General features: G+C 39.8%; 1 protein-coding gene across 3 annotated transcripts in view; it reads left to right on the top strand.

Annotated features, from left to right (window-relative positions):
- The window catches only part of LOC122554297 (uncharacterized), a 61400-nt gene that overhangs the window by 22493 nt on the left and 17705 nt on the right, over window positions 1-21202 (top strand). For all 3 annotated transcript variants that reach the window (XM_087990565.1, XM_043699095.2, XM_087990566.1), the window contains 7 exons: window positions 822-903; window positions 992-1184; window positions 1973-2040; window positions 3893-3969; window positions 14843-14943; window positions 17108-17187; window positions 19931-20092. In XM_087990565.1, the coding sequence (XP_087846691.1) occupies window positions 822-903; window positions 992-1184; window positions 1973-2040; window positions 3893-3969; window positions 14843-14943; window positions 17108-17187; window positions 19931-20092 (763 nt within the window). The remainder of the gene's footprint in view (window positions 1-821; window positions 904-991; window positions 1185-1972; window positions 2041-3892; window positions 3970-14842; window positions 14944-17107; window positions 17188-19930; window positions 20093-21202) is intronic.

Here is a 21202-nt window from a genome sequence, read left to right on the forward strand (position 1 = left end):
GCTGATATGGTAGCTTATTGTCCTTGTGAGACTACTGTGATTCTGGTTTAACTTTACTTTTTTTTCCTGACTTTGCTTTTTCTATCTGCCTGCAAGACTTTGAGATTCTGAGGAGGCTTGACAGAATAGATGCTGAGAGGATATTCCCTCTTGTGAGGGAAACTAGAACTAGAGGGTACAGTTTAAAAATATAAGGATTTCCTGTTTAAGGTGGAGAAGAAGAGGATTTTCTTCGCATAGAGGATTATGAGTCAGTGGAATACTCTTCCCTGGAGAATAATGCAGATTGTTTCATTGAGTAAATTACTTATGTCCGTGTTATAGATTTTTTATTTGACAAGGGTGTCAGAAGTTGTGAGGGACATTGGAGTGAAGGCCACAATTGGATTAGCCATGATTTTGTTGAAAGGCATAAACGGTCTGTGGGTTGGGTGGTCTGTTCTTACTCCTATGTTCTTAGGAACCCCTTTCACCATCCTCATACTTCAATTTGTCACCTAGTTGGAATGCATGGTGGCCAGATATCACGACCGAGAACACGCTGACATTTGCTGTATCTAGTTTCTTCTGATTTTGTCAGCCCTCTGCTATATTCTGCTGCACTGTTTTGGTGATTCAGATGGATTTTACATCTGACATCTTTTAAAAAAATTATCCAGACAGGGGTAATTCATCACCCTTAATGATAATCTGGATACTAGTCAGTATTATGTTTGGTGCAAAATAGAGAGATCAAAATAAGATATTTTTTTTTCCAAGTGGTCTCTTATACTGTATATACATATTTTCATTTATGGTGATCAATCTAATTCTGTCTTTAGACAATTGAATTTTTACAACAAGCTTTATTGAGAGTTGAAACAGAAAAGGTACAACAAACGCAAAAAATTCGATCATTAGAAGGTAAAGCTTTAAAAATTTCTTACTTTTAATCTTGTTTTTTTATAAAAATGCAATATGAATTCTAAATTACCAATTTTCTCTGATATAGAGGACATTCGACGATTACAGAGTAAAACTGAAGAAAGATGTTTGGATTTCCAATTGGAGAAGAAAATGGAGGAATGGCGGAGAGGGATGTCAAATGAAATTTACAGCTTGCGAGAGCAAGTACAACATGTGGATGGGAGATTTAGTCAAGGAAAAATCACAATTTCTAGTCTAATGCAAGAAGTGCAGCAAAGGTAGGAACTAATTAAGATAATCCTTATTGCTTTTTAGGTCTTGTGGTCCTGTATTAAAGTGTTTTTTTGTTTAGATTTCATGCTTTTATTTAAAGCCATTGATAGAACAATGAGGGTGATACCATGTGCCAAAAAAACCTCTAAAGTTAGTTTTTTAATAGTATTTTGAATTTTATTTCATAAGCACTGATTGGACAGGAAAAATCAGGTTTTGATCTATATCTAAGGAAACTAATCATTGCTGCATTTCTATTCTCATTGCGGGCATGTAAATAATATTAAATATAGTGTTGTCACTTAGTGCACTTTTTTTATTATTTATTCATGGGTTGAGGATGTCACTGGTTAGCCCAGCATTTATTGTCCATCCCTAATTGCCCAGAGGGAAGTCAACCATATTGCTGTGGGTCTGGAGTCACATGTAGGCCAGACTAGGTAAGGATGGCAGTTTCCTTCCCTGAAGAACATTAGTGAATCAGGTGGGTTTTTCCCAACAATCGACAATGATTGTCATTAGACTCTTTATTCTATATTTTTGTTGAATTCAAATTCCACCATCTGTCACGGCAGGATTCGAACATGACCTGGGTCTCTGGATTACGAGTCCAGCGATAATGCCACTAGGCCATCACCTCCCCCTAATTGAATTAAACTTGAATTAAAGCTATTTTTCAAAAACTATACTAAAATCAAGGAGCCTACTCTAATTACTCTACCCCGATGACATGTGTTGACAATTCACAAATAATCCATTTGAAGCATATTTTAATCAAATGTTTCATTCACAGCAAAAAAGATCTGTGCGAAGAACATGACTCACTTCGAAGAGAGATTGATCATTTGAAGCACAAAATACGTAAGTGCATGCTTTAATGGATTGTTAAGTTTTGATGTCAGTAAACTAGGTTAGCTGCATTTTCAATTTTATTTTTTCTTCTTTTGACAAGAGTTGAATGGATCTGTTTGCCATAAATATTTAAGTATTTTAAGAGATATTTATATTTTCTTTCCATCTTCTTCAAATTTAATGAGATGGAGGTGCTGGTGTTGGATTGGGGTGGACAAAGTTAAAAATCACACAACACCAGGTTATAGTCCAACAGGTTTATGTGGAAGTATTAGCTTTCGGAGCACTGCTCCTTCTTCAGGTAGCTGTGGAGCAGGATCGTAAGACACAGAATTTATAACAAAAGCAAATTTATTGCAGTGTCATGCATGCAAGTGATATGATATATTGAGCAAACCTAGATTGCTGTTAAGTCTTTCATCTTTTATAATGGGTTGCCGGTTTTGGTTCATAAATATGTAAATCTCAGAGCTTCTTTCAAGTCACATTCTCAAGATAGCTTAATCTTTTTATAAAAACCCTATGCTATCTTGAGATATTATGCCTTACTACATACTTCACAATAATGATAGTTGAACCTTTTCTGTACATAGCATATTGAGGGGAATGTGCAATGTTGCAAAGAGCTCAGGGAGGATTATATACCAATGTCACACAGTTACCAAGTACATTGTTCATGATTTTGACCACTATGGTTTCAGTCCTATGGGTAGAAGAAAATTGAGACTGAATGGATTTGAATAGAAGTTATTGAAGAACTGAACTTTGGAAGCAGAAGCTATAAGTTGATTGACAGAGGGAGGATGGTTCAAATGTGGCTTTTTGAGGAGGATTTGTTGAAATTGTATGGAATGAGACTGGGCAATATGCAACAGAGGATGCCATTAAAATTGTCAGTGACCAGTAGGGCTAGGGAAGATATGAAGAAAGCATCAAGGAGGCAGCAAGTAGGTTTGAGAGAGAGAAATTCAATGTGGGTGGAGCAGATGATAGAGAAACTGCAAAAATTCACTTGAACTTGTACGAAAGTCAGGATTGGAAGGTATAAAGTCCATGAACTTCTTACACAATATTTGAAGTAAAAGTGGGAAAGGTTGAGAGGGGTATGGGGAAGCACTTTTCAATAAATGATTATAAAAGGAAGAAAAATTAATTTGCATTAATATAGCGTATTTCATGACCTAATTATATCCCAAAGCATCTTATAGCTTATGGAGTACTTTTTGAAGTGTCCTTGCTGATGTACAATCTTCAGTAAGCATATTAGGAGGAGTAGATTGTCAAATGGACAGCATAATAATGCTCGGCATCATCCAGATTTAGTAGTAAGCAATAAAAGCAATATTATAGGCTCCAAATAGAAGAATGTTGATAGGTGATTATACAGGTTCGTTAGGATGGTACCTGGTTTGAGAAGACAGAATTACAAGCAAAGATGTCGTTGTTTGCATTAGTGAAATGTAAATTATGTTCAAAGCATGACCACCTGGCGCATTAGGTTTAGACTGTTGAGACCACTTGCATTTTTACCATGGTCTCATTTCACCACTATTCAGTGTCAATAGATTTGTATGGTCCCATTAAGAAACTTAAGTCCTGGCTAATGATGTTATTGTGCAGTTTTTTTTTCATATGTGACATTTTAAAAACAAAATATTTCACCATGTACAGCCATTCTCTGGTGTTCCAGACACAGACACTTGATTTGACGTGATAGTAAGCTGTATTTTTAAAGAGAATCAGATTTTGATGATTTCTTTTTCTTAAATGCCATTTAGCTGGACATACTATGACATATTCTTTAATTCAGACTTCTATTAAGTATTATGAATTTATAATGAATTTGCACTGTATTTATTAGGGAGACAAGAGGATGAACTACTGAATCACATTTCTGATACAAGAGAACTTAAGCAATCACAGGAGAGAAGTAGTAAGGTAGATCTTTAATCTTAAGAATGTTTTCTGTGAAATGCTTTGTTTTGCACTTTATGTATGTTAATACTAGTCTTGCACAGGCATAAGTAGAACTCTTCACTTACAAGAACGAGATTTGGTTAAAGACTTTATAATGATGTATACAATTGTAATTCCATTAGGAATCGCTAACTTTTTTTTGTCTGAAGTAGAGATTGCAAATACTAAGAAAATAAAGTCATAAGATTGAATAATTTTGAGCAAGTCAAATTAACCTTTATAAAACTAAAGTAAAACAATCTAAAGTATATATACGGATATACTAAACAGCCTCAGATTACTCCTTTGACCATTTAAAGAGCAAAGACAGATCCTGACATTGTGGGTTCGAAAATCTCATTAAAACCCTGTTTTTTTTTGTTTGCAAGGCATTCCAGTTCTTTATTTTTCAAGATGGTGATTTTGAGAACACCCTCAAAAGCGATCCTTTCAAGGACTGTCACAATGACTGCGTATATCCTAGTAATTTAATTTCTTCTTGTGAATTTGCTTCCACAGATTTTCAAGGCTGTGCTCCAGCACCTACTCACCTGTACAATTCAGCTCTTCTATAGACAGTGAGTTTTGAGAAGATGTGTAGCTCAGGTTGATGTTCTGGATGTAAGTTTACTTGCTGAGTTTGAAGGTTCATTTTAAGATGTTTCGTCACCCTACTAGGTAACATCATCAGTGAGAGTCAGGGAAAGCACTGGTGTTAGTAACCCACTTTCAGTTGATGTGTTTAGGTTTCCTGGTGTCATTTCCTGTTCTTTTTCTCAGAGGGTGGTAAATTGGGTCCAAGTCAATGTGTTTGTTGAGAGTTCCACTTAAAATGCCAAACGTCTGGGAATTCTCGTGTGTCCGTTTGGCTTGTCCTAGGATGGATGTGTTGTCCCAGTGGTGTGCTTACTCATCTGAATGTAAGGATACTAGTGAGAGTGGGTCATATCTTTTTGTGGCTAATTCCACAAAATGTATCCTGGTGGCTAGTTTTCTGCCTGTTTGTCCAATATAGTGTTTGTTACAGTTCTTGCAAGGTATTTTGTAAATGACATTAGTTTTGCTTGTTGTCTGTATGGAGTCTTTCAAGTTCACTAGCTGCTGTTTTAGTGTGTTGGTGGGTTTGTGGGTGACCATGATGCCAAGAGGTCTGAGTAGTCTGGCAGTCATTTCCAAGATGTCTTTGATTTAGGGTTTCTTGGCACGTTTTGTATGCATGTTTTGGTTTATTGCTGAGAAATCGACAGACTGTGTTCATTGGGTACCTGTTCTCTTTGAATAAGCTGTATAAGTGATTTTCTTCTGTTCTTCATAGTTCCTCCGTGCTGCAGTGTGTTGTTGTTCATTTTAAATAATGTTGGGATGATTGCTTCTGTAGTTCAGTATTTGGTCCGTATGTGTTGTTTTCCTGTAGACACTAGTTTGAAGTTTCCCATTGGCTGTTCGCTCTACTGTGACATTTAAGAATAGCAGTTTCTTGTTGTATTCCTCCTCTTTAGTGAATTTTATGCCAGTAAGGGACTCCGTTTACCACCCTGTGAGAAAAAGAACTAGAAATGACACCACAGGAGATGACATCACCAACCCAAGAAAATCTAAACACACAAATGGAAAGCGGGTCACTAACACCAGTGTTTCACTGGAGGCTCACTGATGATGTTACCTAGTATGAGGAGACAAAATGTCTGAAAACACACTTTCCAGCTCAGCGAGCAAACTTAGATGCAGATCTTCTATAGACAGCTAGCTTCACTAAATTGATGCTACTCTTAGGGTTTCTGAGCTCTAATATTTCTCAGCAGTACCATGTAAATACTGTTTATGTACTTCTGTCACCCGCCTGTGAACTGCACTGAACTATCAATGGCTTTCGGGGACTGCTCCTGCCTTAATTGGCTGGAGTCTCATTTGGCGGTTGCCATGCTGCAGGGGTCGGTTTTGTTTTCCTCTATTACTCCTCCTGAGATTTCTCTCAGGGCTACTTTTCAGTTTAGAGGGGATACTTGTAGTTCTCATAACTTCTTTATTAGGTGATTCACTCATGCATTAACATTATCTGGTGTATTTTTGTTGACATATTTGATAATTGAACTCTCTTAGAATAAATCATGAGGGTCCTCAATCATCACTACTCTCTAAAACCTAGCCATAAAACGCAATCAAAGCATTAATTTCCAAGATACCTTTAATACTAACTTATGCCTGTTTTTTTTTAAATTAAACTGATATTACTATTCACAAAGGCATCATCACAAGCATGGACTGGTGAGACCACGGCTACATCATTGCTTGTTTGTCTCTAATGCAATCACTGCTGAGTAACTTGCACTATCCGAGATGCTTTGATTTGGTAACAAGTAAATACAAATATTTATGAAATAAACTAGGGGCAGCACGGTGGCACAGTGGTTAGCACTGCTGCCTCACAGCGCCAGAGACCCGGCTTCACTTCCTGCCTTAGGCAACTGTCTGTGTGGAGTTTGCACACTCTCCCCGTGTCTGCGTGGGTTTCCTCCGGGTGCTCCGGTTTCTTCCCACAATCCAAAGATTGTGCAGGTTAAGTGAATTGGCCATGCTAAATTGCCCGTAGTGTTAGGCGAAGGGCTAAATGTAGGAGAATGGTTCTGGGTGGGTTGCTTTTCAGAGAGTCAATGTGGACTTGTTGGGCCAAAAGGCCTGTTTCCACACTGTAAGTAATCTAATCAAATCTAATCTATTCAGATTAGTATTCTTTCTTTTCAAGTCCTCTTTCTACTCACTCATGCTCTCTCTCTTCCCCCCTCCCCGCTTCAGCTCATTTTCCCTCTCTTGCAGCTCCTATTTCCCTCTCTTGCAACCTCTGACCTCTCTCTTGCAGCCCCTCTCCCACTCTTTCAGACATCCTCCTACTCTCCCTTTTCAAATTGCCTCATTGCTTTCTTTTCCCTCCCTCTACAAACTCCCTCCCTTTGTTGGTGCGTCCTCTCCTGAAGCCCCTTTCACATTCTTTGCAGCTCTTCACTTTCTTTCCTCCAGCCACCCTGCACCCCCTCCCCCACCCCCGCCTCTTATTTGTAAATCCTTTCTCCCTTCCTTTGCAGCCCCTTTGAGAGCATTGGCAATTGTCCAGGATGCTAGTTCTCCTGTTTTTTTGCCACCAAGCTATTTCGAATTTAACGTATCTTTTTCAATCCAACATATTGAGTGACACTGATTAAGGTAATTCAACTTCCAGGACCAATTTGTTCCAAACCCCACTCAAATACGTGGTGCAGGATACCCATTAGCAGTCATCCTAAAAAAAGGTGCATAAGATCTGAAAAGAAACATGTACATTTAAATCATTCAAGGTCTTGTAGAATCATTACAGCATTGAAGGACTGCTCCTCGGATACTGCCTGAACTGCTGTGCTCTTCCAGCACCACTAATCCAGAACAGCACTGAAGGAGGCCATTCAACTGATTGTGTCCATTTTTCCCTTCCCATGGAGCAATTCATATATTCCCACTCCTTCACCCTTCTTCCATATCCCTGAACATTCCTCTTCTTTAGATATTTTGAATATTTAGAAGGTGTAAAAAGACTTATGGCACAGAAGACCAATCTGCCTGTCATGTCTGTGCCAAAATGAGCCATCCTAATTCTATGATAGAGCAATACGTCCATGTTCCTGAAGATTAAGGGACTTCAGCAGCATGTTTGGAGACCTTTCAAATAAGATGAGTCTTTCTGCCTCCACTACCCACTCAGGTAGTAAGTTCCAGACATCTATCAACTCTGGATAACTCTCCAATTCTTCTATCAGTCTGTTCACCCTAGTTGCTGACCCCTCTGTTAGGGAAATTATGACATTTTCATACATTCTATCCAGGACCCTCTCAAATTTGTACATTTCAACTGGATTCGTAGAAAGTCCAAATGGCTTTACGTGTGGGAAATCATGTCTCACAAACTTGATTGAGTTTTTTGAAGAAGTAACAAAGAAGATTGATGAGGGCAGAGCAGTAGATGTGATCTTTATGGACTTCAGTAAGGCGTTCAACAAGGTTCCCCATGGGAGACTGATTAGTAAGGTTAGATCTCATGGAATACAGGGAGATCTAGCCATTTGGATACAGAACTGGCTCAAAGGTGGAAGACAGAGGGTGGTGATGGAGGGTTGTTTTTCAGACTAGAGGCCTGTGACCAGTGGAATGCCACAAGGATCGATGCTGGGCCCTCTACTTTTTGTAATTTACATAAATGATTTGGATGCGAGCATAAGAGGTACAGTTAGTAAGTTTGCAGATGACACCAAAATTGGAGGTATAGTGGACAGCGAAGTGGGTTACCTCAGATTACAACAGGATCAGGACCAGATGGGCCAATGGAGTGAGAAGTGGCAGATGGAGTTTAATTTAGATAAATGTGAGGTGCTGCATTTTGGGAAAGCAAATCTTAGCAGGACTTATACACTTAATGGTAAGGTCCTAGGGAGTGTTGCTGAACAAAGAGACCTTGGAGTGTAGGTTCATAGCTTCTTGAAAGTGGAGTCGCAGGTAGATAGGATAGTGAAGAAGGCATTTGGTATGCTTTCCTTTATTGGTTAGAGTATTGAGTACAGGAGTTGGGAGGTCATGTTGCGGCTGTACAGGACATTGGTTAGGCCACTGTTGGAATATTGCGTGCAATTCCAGTCTCCTTCCTATCAGAAAGATGTTGTGAAACTCGAAAGGGTTCAGAAAAGATTTACAAGGATGTTGCCAGGATTGGAGGACCTGAGCTACAGGGAGAGGATGAACAGGCTGGGGCTGTTTTCCCTGGAGCGTCGGAGGCTGAGGGATGACCTTATAGAGGTTTACAAAATTGAGGGGCATGGATAGGATAAATAGGCAAAGTCTTTTCCCTGGGGTCGGGGAGTCCAGAACTAGAGGGCATAGGTTTAGGGTGAGAGGGTAAAGATATAAAAGAGACCTCAGGGGCAACTTTTTCACGCAGAGGGTGGTACGTGTATGGAATGAGCTGCCAGAGGATGTGGTGGAGGCTGGTACAATTGCAACATTTAAGAGGCATTTGGATGGGTATATGAATACGAAGGGTTTGGAGGGATATGGGCCGGGTGCTGGCAGGTGGGACTAGATTGGTTGGGATATCTGGTTGGGATATCTGGTCGGCATGGACTGGTTGGACCGAAGGGTCTATTTCCATGCTGTACATCTCTATGACTATGACTAAATAACAGAGAGGATTGATGAGGGCAGAGTGATACATGTGATCTATGTGGACTTCAGTGAGGCATTCGACATGGTTCCCCATGGGAGACTGGTGAGCAAGGTTAGATCTCATGGAATACAGGGAGAACTTGCCATTTGGATACAGAACTGGCTAAAAGTAGAAGACAGAGGGCGTTGGTGGTGGTGGAGGGTTGTTTTTCAGATTGGAGCCCTATGACCGGTGGAGTTCCACAAGGATCAGTGCTGGGTCCACTACTTTTCATCATTTATATAAATGATTTGGATGTGATCATATGAGGCATAGTTAGTAAGTTTGCAGATGACACCAAAATTGGAGATGTAGTGGATAGCGAAGAAGGTTGACAACAGGATCTTGATCAGATCGGCCAATGGGCTGAGAAGTGGCAGATGGAGTTTAATTTAGATAAATGTGAGGTGCTGCATTTTGGGTCAGCAAATCTTAGCAGGACTTATAATGGTAAGGTCCTCGGGAGTGTTGCTGAACAAAGAGACCTTGGAGTGCAGGTTCATAGCTCCCTAAAAGTGGAGTCACAGGTAGATAGGATAGTGAAGAAGGTGTTTGGTATGCCTTCCTTTCTTGGTCAGAGCATTGAGTATAGGAGTTGGGAAGTCATGTTGCGGCTGTGCAGGACATTGGTTAGGCCAATGTTGGAATATTGCATGTAATCCTGGTCTCCTTTCTATCAGAAAGATGTTGTGAAACTTGAGAGGGTTCAGAAAAGATTTACAAGGATGTTGCCAGGATTGGAGGATCTGAGCTATAGGCTAGTGCTATTTTCCCTGAAGCGTCGGAGGCTGAGGGGCGACCTTATCGAGGATTATAAAACCATGAGGGGCATGGATAAGATAAATAGTCAAAGACTTTTCCCTGGGGTGGGGGAGTCCAGAACTAGAGGGCATAGGTTTAGGGTGAGAGGGGAAAGATATGAAAGAGACCTAAGGAGCAATTTTTTCATGCAGAGGAATGTATGGAATGAGCTGCCAGAGGAAGTGGTGGAGGATTGTACAAAACATTTTAAAGACATCTGGATGGGTATATGAATAGGATGGGTTTGGAAGGATATGGGCCAAGTGCTGGCAGGTGAGACTAGATTGGGTTGGGATATCTGGTCGGCATGGACAAGTTGGACGAAAGGATCTGTTTCCGTGCTGTACATCTCTATGACAACATGAATCCCCCTGATTGGACCAGAGTAACAGACCCAATCAGGGAGCCCTTGCTAACATATAAAAGAGGATGAATGTTTCTTACAGAAAGCAGCTATTTCAGTTAGCATTGTAAAAGAATCTGGCCCAAGTCTGAGCAGGCAAAATTGTTTCTGAGAGATTCACCTAGTTTGGCTCAACATTTTTCAAATTGAAAATGGCTGCCCGAGTGAAATCCGAACTAAATACCCTGAAATCTTCCTGGAAAGTCTAAGGACTATCAGAGGAGCCAAAGCCACATTACATGTTGAGATTAGAGTGGTGCTAGAAAAGCACAGGAGATCAGGCAGCATCTGAGGAGCAGGAAAATTGACCTTTTGGGTAAAAGCCCTTTGATTTTCCTGCTTAACTAATCTAATCTTGACTCTGATCTCTAGCATCGGCGGTCCTCACTTTCGCCACATTACATATTGACCAGGAAGCAATTCCATGATTCTACAAGGCCCACCCTGTGTAATTTGACTTACAGGCAAAAGGAGAAGCAGAAATCAGAAAGCTGGAAAGTGAAAGAATCATAGACTAGTCCAATTTACAGAATGGTCAGCACCAGCTGTAGTGATATTTGAAGCCTGATTGGTCGGTTTGCCTTAACTCTTCACTTCTGGTATTTGATTTGATTTATTGTTGTCAAATGTACTGAGGTACAGTGGAAGTATTGTTTTACATGCTCGACAGACAGATCATGGAATACAAAATGCATCAGGTCGCAGAATAGAGTGTTACAGCTGCAGAAAGGGTGCAGAGAGAGATCAACGTTAACATTTAAGAGATCCATGCAAAAGTCTGAAAACAACAACAGAGAAGCTATTCTTGAATCTCCTTGTATGTGTATTTTTAATGTTTTTAAGGCAGAGAGACATTTTTGAACAGTAAAAGGTCAGGTATGCCTCAGATTGAGTCTACAGGATTCTTAAGGGGGAGGAAGAGCAGTCAGAAGTCTTGGTACGCATCAGTACCAATGATATAGGTAAGGAAAGGAAGGAGGACCTGAAAAGAGAATATAAGGAGTTAGGTTGGAAGCTAGAAGGCAGGATGAGCAGAGTAGTAATTTCAGAGTTAAAGATCACACAACATCAGGTTATAGTCCAACAGGTTTATTTGGAAGCACTAACTTTCGGAGCTGCTCTTTCATCAACCACCTGATGAAGGAGCAATGCTCCGAAAGCTACTGCTTCCAAATAAACCACTTTATTGGGAATTTTGTACAGCCACCCCAACAGCAACAGAGCCACTGAGGAGCAGATTGGGAGACAGATTTTGGAAATGTGCAGAAGTAACAGGATTGTTATTATAGGTGACTTCAACTTCCCGAATATTGGTGGAATCTCCTTAATTCAAATAGTTCAGCTAGAGTAGTTCTTGTCAGGTGTGTCCAGGAAGTGTTCCTGACTCAATATGTAGATAGGCCGACTAGAGGGGAGGCCATATTGGACTTGATGCTTCGCAATGAACCATGCCAGGTGTTGGTGTTTTGGTGATGGTGATCACAACTCCCTGACCTTTACTATGCGCACGGAGAGGGATAGGAGCAGATTGTATGGGAAAGGGGAGGCGAAGTTACAATGCTATTAGGCAGGATCTGGGACTGTTAAATTGGGAACAGATGTTCTCAGCGAAATGTACGACAGAAATGTGAAGGCTGTTTAGGAAGCACTCACTGATAGTACTGGACAGGTTTGTCCCACTGAGGCAAGGAAGGGATGGTAGATTGAAAGAATCTTGGCTGACCAGGGATGTGGAGCATCTAGTCAAGTGAAAGAAGCAAGTTTACTTAAAGTTGCGGAGGCAAGGATCAGACAGGGCTTTCGAGTGTTACTCGATAGCCAGGAAAGAACTGAAGATTGGACTTAGGAGAGCTAGAAGGGGCATGAGAAAGCTTTAGTGAGTAGGATTATGGAAAGCCTAAGGCATTCTACATTTGTAAGGAACAAGAGGATGGCCAGAGTGAGGGTAGGGTTGATAAGGGATAGTGGATGGAACTTGTGCCTGGAATCGGAGGAAGTAGGGGAGGCCCTTAATGAATACTTTGCTTCAATATTCACTACTGAGAAGTACCCTGACGTTGCTGAGGTCAGTGTGAAACAGACTGGTTGATGTTAGCAAGGAGGAAGTGCTGAAAAGTTTGAAATCCATAAGGATAGATGAGACCCCTAGGCCAGAAGGGATATACCTTAGCTTACTACAGGGAGCGAGGGAAGAGATTGCTTCACCTTTGGTGATCATGTGTCCTCATTGTCAACTGGAGTAGTGCCAAATGATTGGAAGGTGGCAAATGTTTTTCCCTTGTTCAAGAAAGGGAACAGGATTTAACCCTGGGAATTACAGGCCAGTCAGTTTTACATCACTGGTGGGCAAAGTATTGGAGAGGATTCTAAATGATTTATGATTACTTGTAAAATCATAGTTTGATTAGAGATAGTCAGCATAGCTTGGTGAGGGGCAGGTCATGCCTCACAAACATTATTGAGCTTTTTGAGGATGTGACAAAGCACGTTGATGAAGATAGAGCAGTGGATGTGGTGTACATGGATTTTAGCAAGGCGTTTGATAAGGTTCACCATGGTAAGGAGGCATGGGATACATTGAAATCTGGCTATCTGGATACAGAATTGGCTAGTGATGGTAGATGTAAAATATTCAACCCAGTTCGATGATCAGTGGTGTTCTGCAGGGATTGGTTCTTTATGATATTTATATATGACTTGTATGAGGAAGTGGAAGGGTGGGTTGGTAAGTTTGCCGATGACATGAAGGTTGATGGAGTTGTGGATAGTGTGGAGGGCTGTCGTAGATTGCAATGGGATATTGACGGGATGCATAACTGGGCTCATAAGTAGCAGATGGCATTCAACCTGGAAAAGTGTGAAGGTTGGATTTGAATGCAGAATACAGGGTTCAAGGTAATATTCTTGGCAGTGTAGGGGAACAGAGGGATCTTGGGGTCCACATCCATAGATCCCTCAAAGTTGCCACCCAAATTGATAGGGTTGTGAAGAAGGCGTATGGTATGTTGGCTTTCATTAACAGAGGGATTGAGTTTAAGAACTGAGGTTATGCTGCAGCTCTATGGAGCCCTGGTTAGACCACATTTCGAATATTGTGTTCAGTTCTGGTCACTTCATTATAGGAAAGATGTGAAAGCGTTAGAGAGGGTGCAGAGTAGATTTATCAGGATGCTGCCTGGACTAGAGGGCATGTCTTATGAAGAGTGGTTGAGGGAGCTAGGGCTTTTCTCATTGGAGCGAAGAAGGATGAGTGGTGACTTGATAGAGGTGTACAAGATGTTGAGAGGCATAGATAGAGTAAATAGTTAAGAGACTTCTTTTCCATGGCAGAAATGGCTAACACAAGGGGGCATAATTTTAAGGTAATTGGAGGAAGGTTGAGGGGAGATGCCAGCAGTAGGTTCTTTATAGAGAGTGGTGGTAGAGGCAGATATATTAGAGACATTTAAGTGACTCTTTGTTAGGCACATGGAATATAGTATAATGAAGGGTGTGTAGGTTAGTCTGATCTTAAAGTAGGATAAAAGGCCAGCACAACATAGAGGCTGAAGGGCCTGTTCTGTCCTGTACTGTACTTTGCTATGTTCTATCACACTTCTTAGCACCAACTCTAACTGTAATGTATTTCATTATAATGTTATGTTGGTTTTTTATTTAAAATATAATGGGGACCAAAGCCTGTTGTGTTAAGATAAATATGTTTTGGAGCAGTTCTGATGAAGGATCAGCAGACTTGAAATGTGAACTCTGTTTTCTTCCCTAATATCTACCAGACCTGCTAAGTTCTCCAGAAATTTGTTTTTACTGCAGAATGTACATAGTTACAAATAAACAAAATTCACTGGTAATATCTGCAAACAAAGAAATTAGCATTACATGCCAATGACCTCGAGCAAGTTCATCCACCTGAAACACATAACCCTGCTTTTCTCTACATAGGTACAGCCTGACCTACGATTTCAATTTTTTTTTGTGTTTAATTAGGTTTTCAGTATGTACAGAGTTTTGCTTTTGGTAATATAGAAAAGAAATTGGAAGCTTAATTGTTTTTATTCAGTATTTCTTAATGTTGGAGAACTGTGCTCAATGTTGATTACAATGATTACTATTGAAATAAAGTTGTGCTTACTTACGTCATTTTTTTGCCAAACCTTGTGAAAACTAAAATCTTATTCCATTGCTGAGAACGTGCACTATTGCAGCTGCTGTCATTTAGACAAGGGTGAAGCCCTGTTTAGAATTTTCAGATCTTGTGGCATAACTCAGAGCAGGGAGTTCTGGGATGTCTTGGCCAATACAAACTGCTTGATGCAATACCTTTATTATGACGGTGAATATATTTTCAAAAAGAAGTGTTCCTTTGGCTGTTTAAAAAAATATACTTTGGGATGTCTTCAGGTTGTGAAAAATGTCATTTTTTTTCCTCATAGATTCTGAGAGAATTGATGAGTAAGTATCAATTGCAACTTTTGGATTCTAACAAGTCAGTTCATGAACGAGAGTATACTGAACAAGAGCTTACACACATCAGGTGAGTAAATACTATAACTAACATATAAAGCTCTGAAGCTTTGCTGAATGTTGCATTGTTAAACTTTGCAGATAGATTTGATAAGTGACCAAGATCTTTATGCACATTTCTACAAAAGTATAAGTTTTGTTCTTGGCTCCTACTGTCTGTGATTCCAGCCTCTATGATACATCACTGGTTTGGAAAAAAAAATCCTCACTTGCAACTTTATAGGTGAAATACTCTGTGATCTTAAAGCTAAGTGACTACACATGATGACAGAATGGCAGAGTCATAGTGATGTACAGCGCAGAAACAGACCCTTTGGTCCAACTCATCCATGCCAAACAGATATTCTAACCTAGTCTAGTCCCATCGGTCAGCATTTGGCCTATATCCTTCTAAACCTTTCCTATTCACGTACCCATCCAGATGCCTTTTAAATGTTGAAATTGTACCAGCCTCCACCACTTCCTCGGGCAGCTCATTCCATACACACACCACCTTTTGCATGAAAAAGTTGCCCCTTAGATCCCTTTTTAAATTTTTCCCCTCTCACACTATACCTATGCCCTCTCAATCTGGACTCCCTCCATTCAGAGAAAAGACCTTTTCTATATTTACCCTATCCATGCCCCTCATAAACCTCTCAGCCTCCAATGCTCCAGGGAAAACAGACCCAGCCCATTCAGCCTCTCCCTATAGCTCCAGCCTTGGCAACATCCTTGTAAATCTTTCCTGAACCCTTTCAAGTTTTACAACATCCTTCCTATATCAGGGAGACCAGAATTGCACAGTGTTCCAAAAGTGGCCTAACTACTGTCCCTTTCAGCCACAACAAGACCTCCCAATTCCTGTACTCAGTGCTCAGACCAATAAAGCAAAGCATATCAAACGCCACCTTCACTATCCTATCTACCTGCAACTCTATTTTCAAGGAACTATGAATCTGCACTCCAAGGTCTCTTGTTCAACAAAACTCCCCAGGACCTTACCATTAAGTGCACAAGTCCTGCCGTGATTTGCCTTTCCAAAATGCAGCACCTCACATTTATCTAAAAATCCACCTGCTTCTTCTCAGCCCATTGGCCCATCTGATCAAATTCCCATTGTACTCTGACATAACCTTCTTTGCTGTCCACAACACCTCCAATTTTGGTATCATCTGCAATCTTACTAACCATACCTCCTATATTCACATCCAAATATTTTATATAAAATACAAAAAGCGGTGCACCCAGCACTGATCTTTGTGGCACACTGCAGTTGCAGGCCTCCAGTCTGAAAAGGAACCCTCCACTTCCTCCCTGTGTTTTCTACCTCAAGCTAATTCTATATCTAAGTAGCTAGTCCCCCCTCTATGCCATGTGATGTATTCTTGCTAACCAGTCTACTATGGAGGAACCTTGTCAAATGCCTTACTGTAGTCCATATAGATGACATCCACTGCTCTGCCCTCAAATCCTTTGTTACTTCTTCAAAGAAAATCCTCAGTTAAAGAAACCCAATTTCTCTCACACAAAGGTATGTTGACTATCCCGAAGCAATCCTTGCCTTTCCAAATACATGTAAATCCTGTCCCTCCGGATTTCCTCCAACAACTTGCCCACCACCAATGTCAGGCTCACAGGTCTATAGTTTTCAGGCTTTTCCTTACCACCTTTATTAAATAAATGTGGGTATTGTTAGCAAGGCATGCACTTCTTGCACATTCCTACTTGTCCTTAAGAAGGTGCTGGATTTTAGATTCCTTTTTAAATCATGTGGTGATTACATTGTGTAAGGAATTTTGGGATTTTGATCCAGCAATGAAGGAAATATATTATGTCCAAGTAGGGTAGTATGTGATTTGGACATGATAACATTCCCATGTACAGTCTGATCTAGTTGATAAGGCGTGAAGAAGAAAGTGGTCTTGAATTGCTACAGAGTAGCCTGGAGCTAGTGCAGCCCTTGAACCATATGGCCTTCTAGGATGCAGTGTTATTCAGAGACTGGAACTTGAGCAGATTTATCATAAATTAAGATTAATATACAGTATTTTCATCGCAGTCACTTCTATCTATACAAAAGTTTCTGTAATAGCTGTAGGACAGTCACTGAAGAGATAAATCTGAATGAAGTGTTTACTGCAGCTACATTAATACTTAATTTATTGTTAATTCTGAGGTAAAATTCTTTGTAGATCCACAGTTGCAGGCTTGAAGGAACAACTGAGAAACATCAATCTAGCTGATAACCAGACAAGTACACCATCAAAGCCAGGTAAGTGCATAAATACCTACTTAACATTACAACTATCCGCTCCCTTGATTGTAACTGTTCAAGAGAGTTCTTATTAACCCTCTCAAGTACTGTCCTCTTTCCTTTTTAAAATCCTGTCACCAACTGTGACCTGGAATACATTAACCCTTCAAATATCCTTGAGCATGTGGTCAGATTAAAATCCTCAAGCATGTGGTCATATTAAAATCCTCATTGGATAGATTTAAAATGGACCTCAAGACCAATTATTCTATACTTCCCTCCATCACTAAAATGACATTAACCACATCCACCATCTCTATGATTAACTTGAGACTGTGTTGTAATGAAGCTCAGACTGTTAATACATGAAAAAATTCAAAACACCTGAAATAAATTATATTAGAAAAATAATTTTGAGATAATGTAAAACTTTTATTATTAAAATAATGTAAACACCAGCTTTATACTATAATTTGTCAAGACTTTCATCCAAGAAATTTGTAGAGTAGGAGCCCTTTTGAGTCTGCTCCTCAATGCAAAATGATTATTGCTGATTATTCAACTCGGTGCTCTGTTCTCCCTTTCTCTACATATCCTTTGATCCCTTTAGCCCTAAAAGTTATAACTAACTCCTTGAAAACATGTAATGTTTTGACATCAACTATAGCAGAGAATTCCACAGGCTCACCACTCTCTGGTTGAAAAAATGTCTCATCTTAATGCTAAATAGTTTCCTTAGACTGTGATCTTTGATTCTGTAATCCCTGGTTATAAAGAATACCCTTCTTGTATTTGCTTGTTTGGTACTGTTAAAATGTTGTACACTTCTACAAGATTTTGACAATCTTCTAAAATTGTGAATGTAGTCCGAACCAATTCAATCTCTCTTCATATGTCAGGAATCAGTCTGGTAAATCTTCATTGCACTCCCTTCATTGCCAGAATATCCTTCATTGGAGACCAAACTGCACACAGTACTCTAGATGTGGTCTCACCAAAGCCCAGGCAATTGCAGCAATACATCGCTGCCCTGTAAACTAGCCCATGGCTACGAAGACCAACATACCATTTGTCTTCATCACTGGCTGTTGCACCTGCATGTTTATTTCAGCAACTGGTATACAAGGACATCCAGGTTGTTATACCTCGCTTTTTCCCAATCTGTTGCCATTCGATTGATTTTCCTTTCTGTTTTTGCCAAATTGAAATTGACAGTTCATTCACCTTTGACTGAAATTAAGTACACCATAGTTCTCTGGAATTCATTTTGAATTCTCTTCAGTTCCAGTTATTCTCAGATGTTAAGTTTCATGGGAATCCTTAGCATTTAAAACCTAATAGTCTACATGCTCTTTATTCTGGCTTTAAGCAGACACATTGCTTCTTCCAAATCTGTCCTTGCAGCTGCTAATAGATTTGTCTTTTGCTCCCTCCCTACCTCTGCCTGTTCCTTTTGAAAATCAAGACCGAAAAAAATTCAACATAATGGGTACCCACCTTGTACAGCTTAACGCTATAGCCACAAGGCAAACAAGGGATGTTCTCAAATAGAAATGCATGTCAATTACCTTTTTTATTTCTAATGGAACCCTTTGATTCTATGAACCATGTGAATAATGTACATGTGTAATAGAGTTAAATGACTCTCTCCTGACTTGCTTCAGTTAGAAAACCCTTTGTACAAGAGCTGATTTTTATTATCTTTGATCTGTAAACCACAAGTAATTTAAGTCTTAGAAATTACTGCAGACTTCCTGTTCAAATAAAAGCTCATATGGGTCATCCACTGTTTTATTGTTGTCACTTCTAACTGGGACCATATTAAATAAACAGAGTAACCTTGGAATTGTAATTACTGCAAATTCAATTCCTGGTAGTTACTTTCCAAAACACTAATTTTGAAATCAGATTCGCAATACTGTGGCACATCCTCATCCTTTAACCAATCTTTAGCCTTTGACACGTTGGCTATGCCATCTCCTCTTGATAAAATGAAATGTTCAGTGATTAGAGGAAAATAATTTCACTCTGGCCTTTGGGGTGGCTCCATTAGTGAAGCTTTAAGGATCTTCCAAAACAAACATCATTTGTACACCGTGAAACATAAAGTACGGGTAAATCTTTATACAGTCATAATAAAAGGAGATAATTTAAATCTCTAAGGTGATTTTCCCTTAGAAATCCACCATTACAGTTCTGTACTTCCACGAACTAACTTACAGCAGACATGCTATATGGAGTGTTATTGTATAAGACTATAGAAAGTTGGTTAAATGCAAGAACACAGCAAACAATTTGTTTTCTTGTTGATATTGTAGCATTATCTTTGCTTTGAGGAATAATGTGAAGCAGTATAGATATTCAAGTACTTGGATGGCACAGTAGCTCAGTGGTTAGCACTGCTACCTCACAGCACCAGGAATCTGGGTTGATTCCAGCCTCAGGCAACACATTCTCCCCATGTCAGTGTGGATTTTCTCCGGTTGCTCTGGTTTCCTCCCTCAACCCAAAGTTGTGCAGGTTAGGTGAATTGGCCATGCTAAATTTCCCATAATGTTCAGAGATGTGTAGGTTAGGTTCATTAGTTAGGGGTAAAAATAGGGTAATAAGGTAGGGGAACAGGTCTGGGTGGGTTACTCTTGGAGGGTCGGACGGACTTGTTGGGTCAAATGGCTATTTCACACTTAAGGATTTTCTGATACTCAGAAGTTGATTTTCAATTTACCAAGATATACCATTATCTTGCTATTCTTTGTTTCAGATGCAAGAAAACAGTACCAAGAGAACCACCAATCCATGACCCAGTCGCTAAATGAAGATTCTGACTCCAATCTAAGTTGTACTCTTAGTTTGGTAGACATTAGCTCAGATGATGACATTTCATCATTGCAAGATCTTGATTTAGATCCTCCTCATAAAAAAGGTAAAATCTGGAAATTAGTTTGTTGGAAATGTTGGCTGAACAATCCAGTAGCTATAATCGCAAAACAGTAAATTGAGCTTTTGATTCCAGTCACATTCCTTTCAATGAGCATCACAGAGATGGGAGCAAAGTGGAGGTGTAATCAGATGGAGGTCTTGAAGATTATCAAAAGGTTTGTTAGCGTAAGTGGAGGAAAAATATATACTTGTCGGCAAAGTCAGAAATTTGGTCTGAAAAAGAGGATGGAGGACAGGAAAAATTTCAGGCTGTAACAGCTGCACCTTTTTTGAGGTATTTTAGGGGGGAGGTGATTTCCTCTAATTCCAGGAGCAGCATTGTTTTGGAACTTTTGGGAAAAATAAAGTCAAAACAACAGCAGTTTTAAAAGGGACAACAAACAAAGGAAGCACATGGTGAGGTCAGTGTGCAGGAGAGAGAGAAAGAGAAAGAAAGAAACTGACACTGCCTTTGCTGTTTAAATTCATGTATCACTGGACATTGGAGTGCATCTGGGAAAATTAACAAACAGTGAATTTCACAACTGATCTTGGAGGAGTTGGGCGAAGTTCACAGCACAGAATCAGATAAGTTAATTGTTTTAAGTGAACTACAGAAAGTCTGCAGTAGTGAGTAGAGTGGGTTCTTTCTTGATATGTTTTTGGAGATATGTCTCTTGATTAAACTTAAAATATAAGCCATAACTATTAATTTAACCTGGGGCAGTGTTTGTAGAGGAATATGACAGTGATATTTTCTGGGTCTATAGATTTTAAAGGAGCAAAAATGGCGTTTAGTAGAGTGATGTGTGCTTCTTGTCAGATGTGGAGTTTAAAGAGAGTTTAAGGGTTACTGTGGATTATATCTGCCATAAATACTGTTGGTTGCGAATCTTATCAGATCGAATGGATCGGTTAGAGTTAGAAGCAATGAGGAATTTGCAACAGCAACAGTATGTGATGGATGGCAGTTATAGAAAAGGGGGAAAGTCTCAGATACAGTCATATAGACGGGATAACTCCAGGAAAGGTAAGAGAGGCAGGCAGGTAATGCAGGAATCTTTTGTGGCTATACCCATTTCAAACAGGTATGCTGTTTTGGAAAATGTAGGGG

This window comes from Chiloscyllium plagiosum, unplaced genomic scaffold (genome assembly GCF_037043375.1).
Source record: "Chiloscyllium plagiosum isolate Xiang-an unplaced genomic scaffold, Cpla_swu_hap1 HiC_scaffold_9, whole genome shotgun sequence".
In the NCBI taxonomy this organism is placed as follows: Eukaryota; Metazoa; Chordata; class Chondrichthyes; order Orectolobiformes; family Hemiscylliidae; genus Chiloscyllium; species Chiloscyllium plagiosum.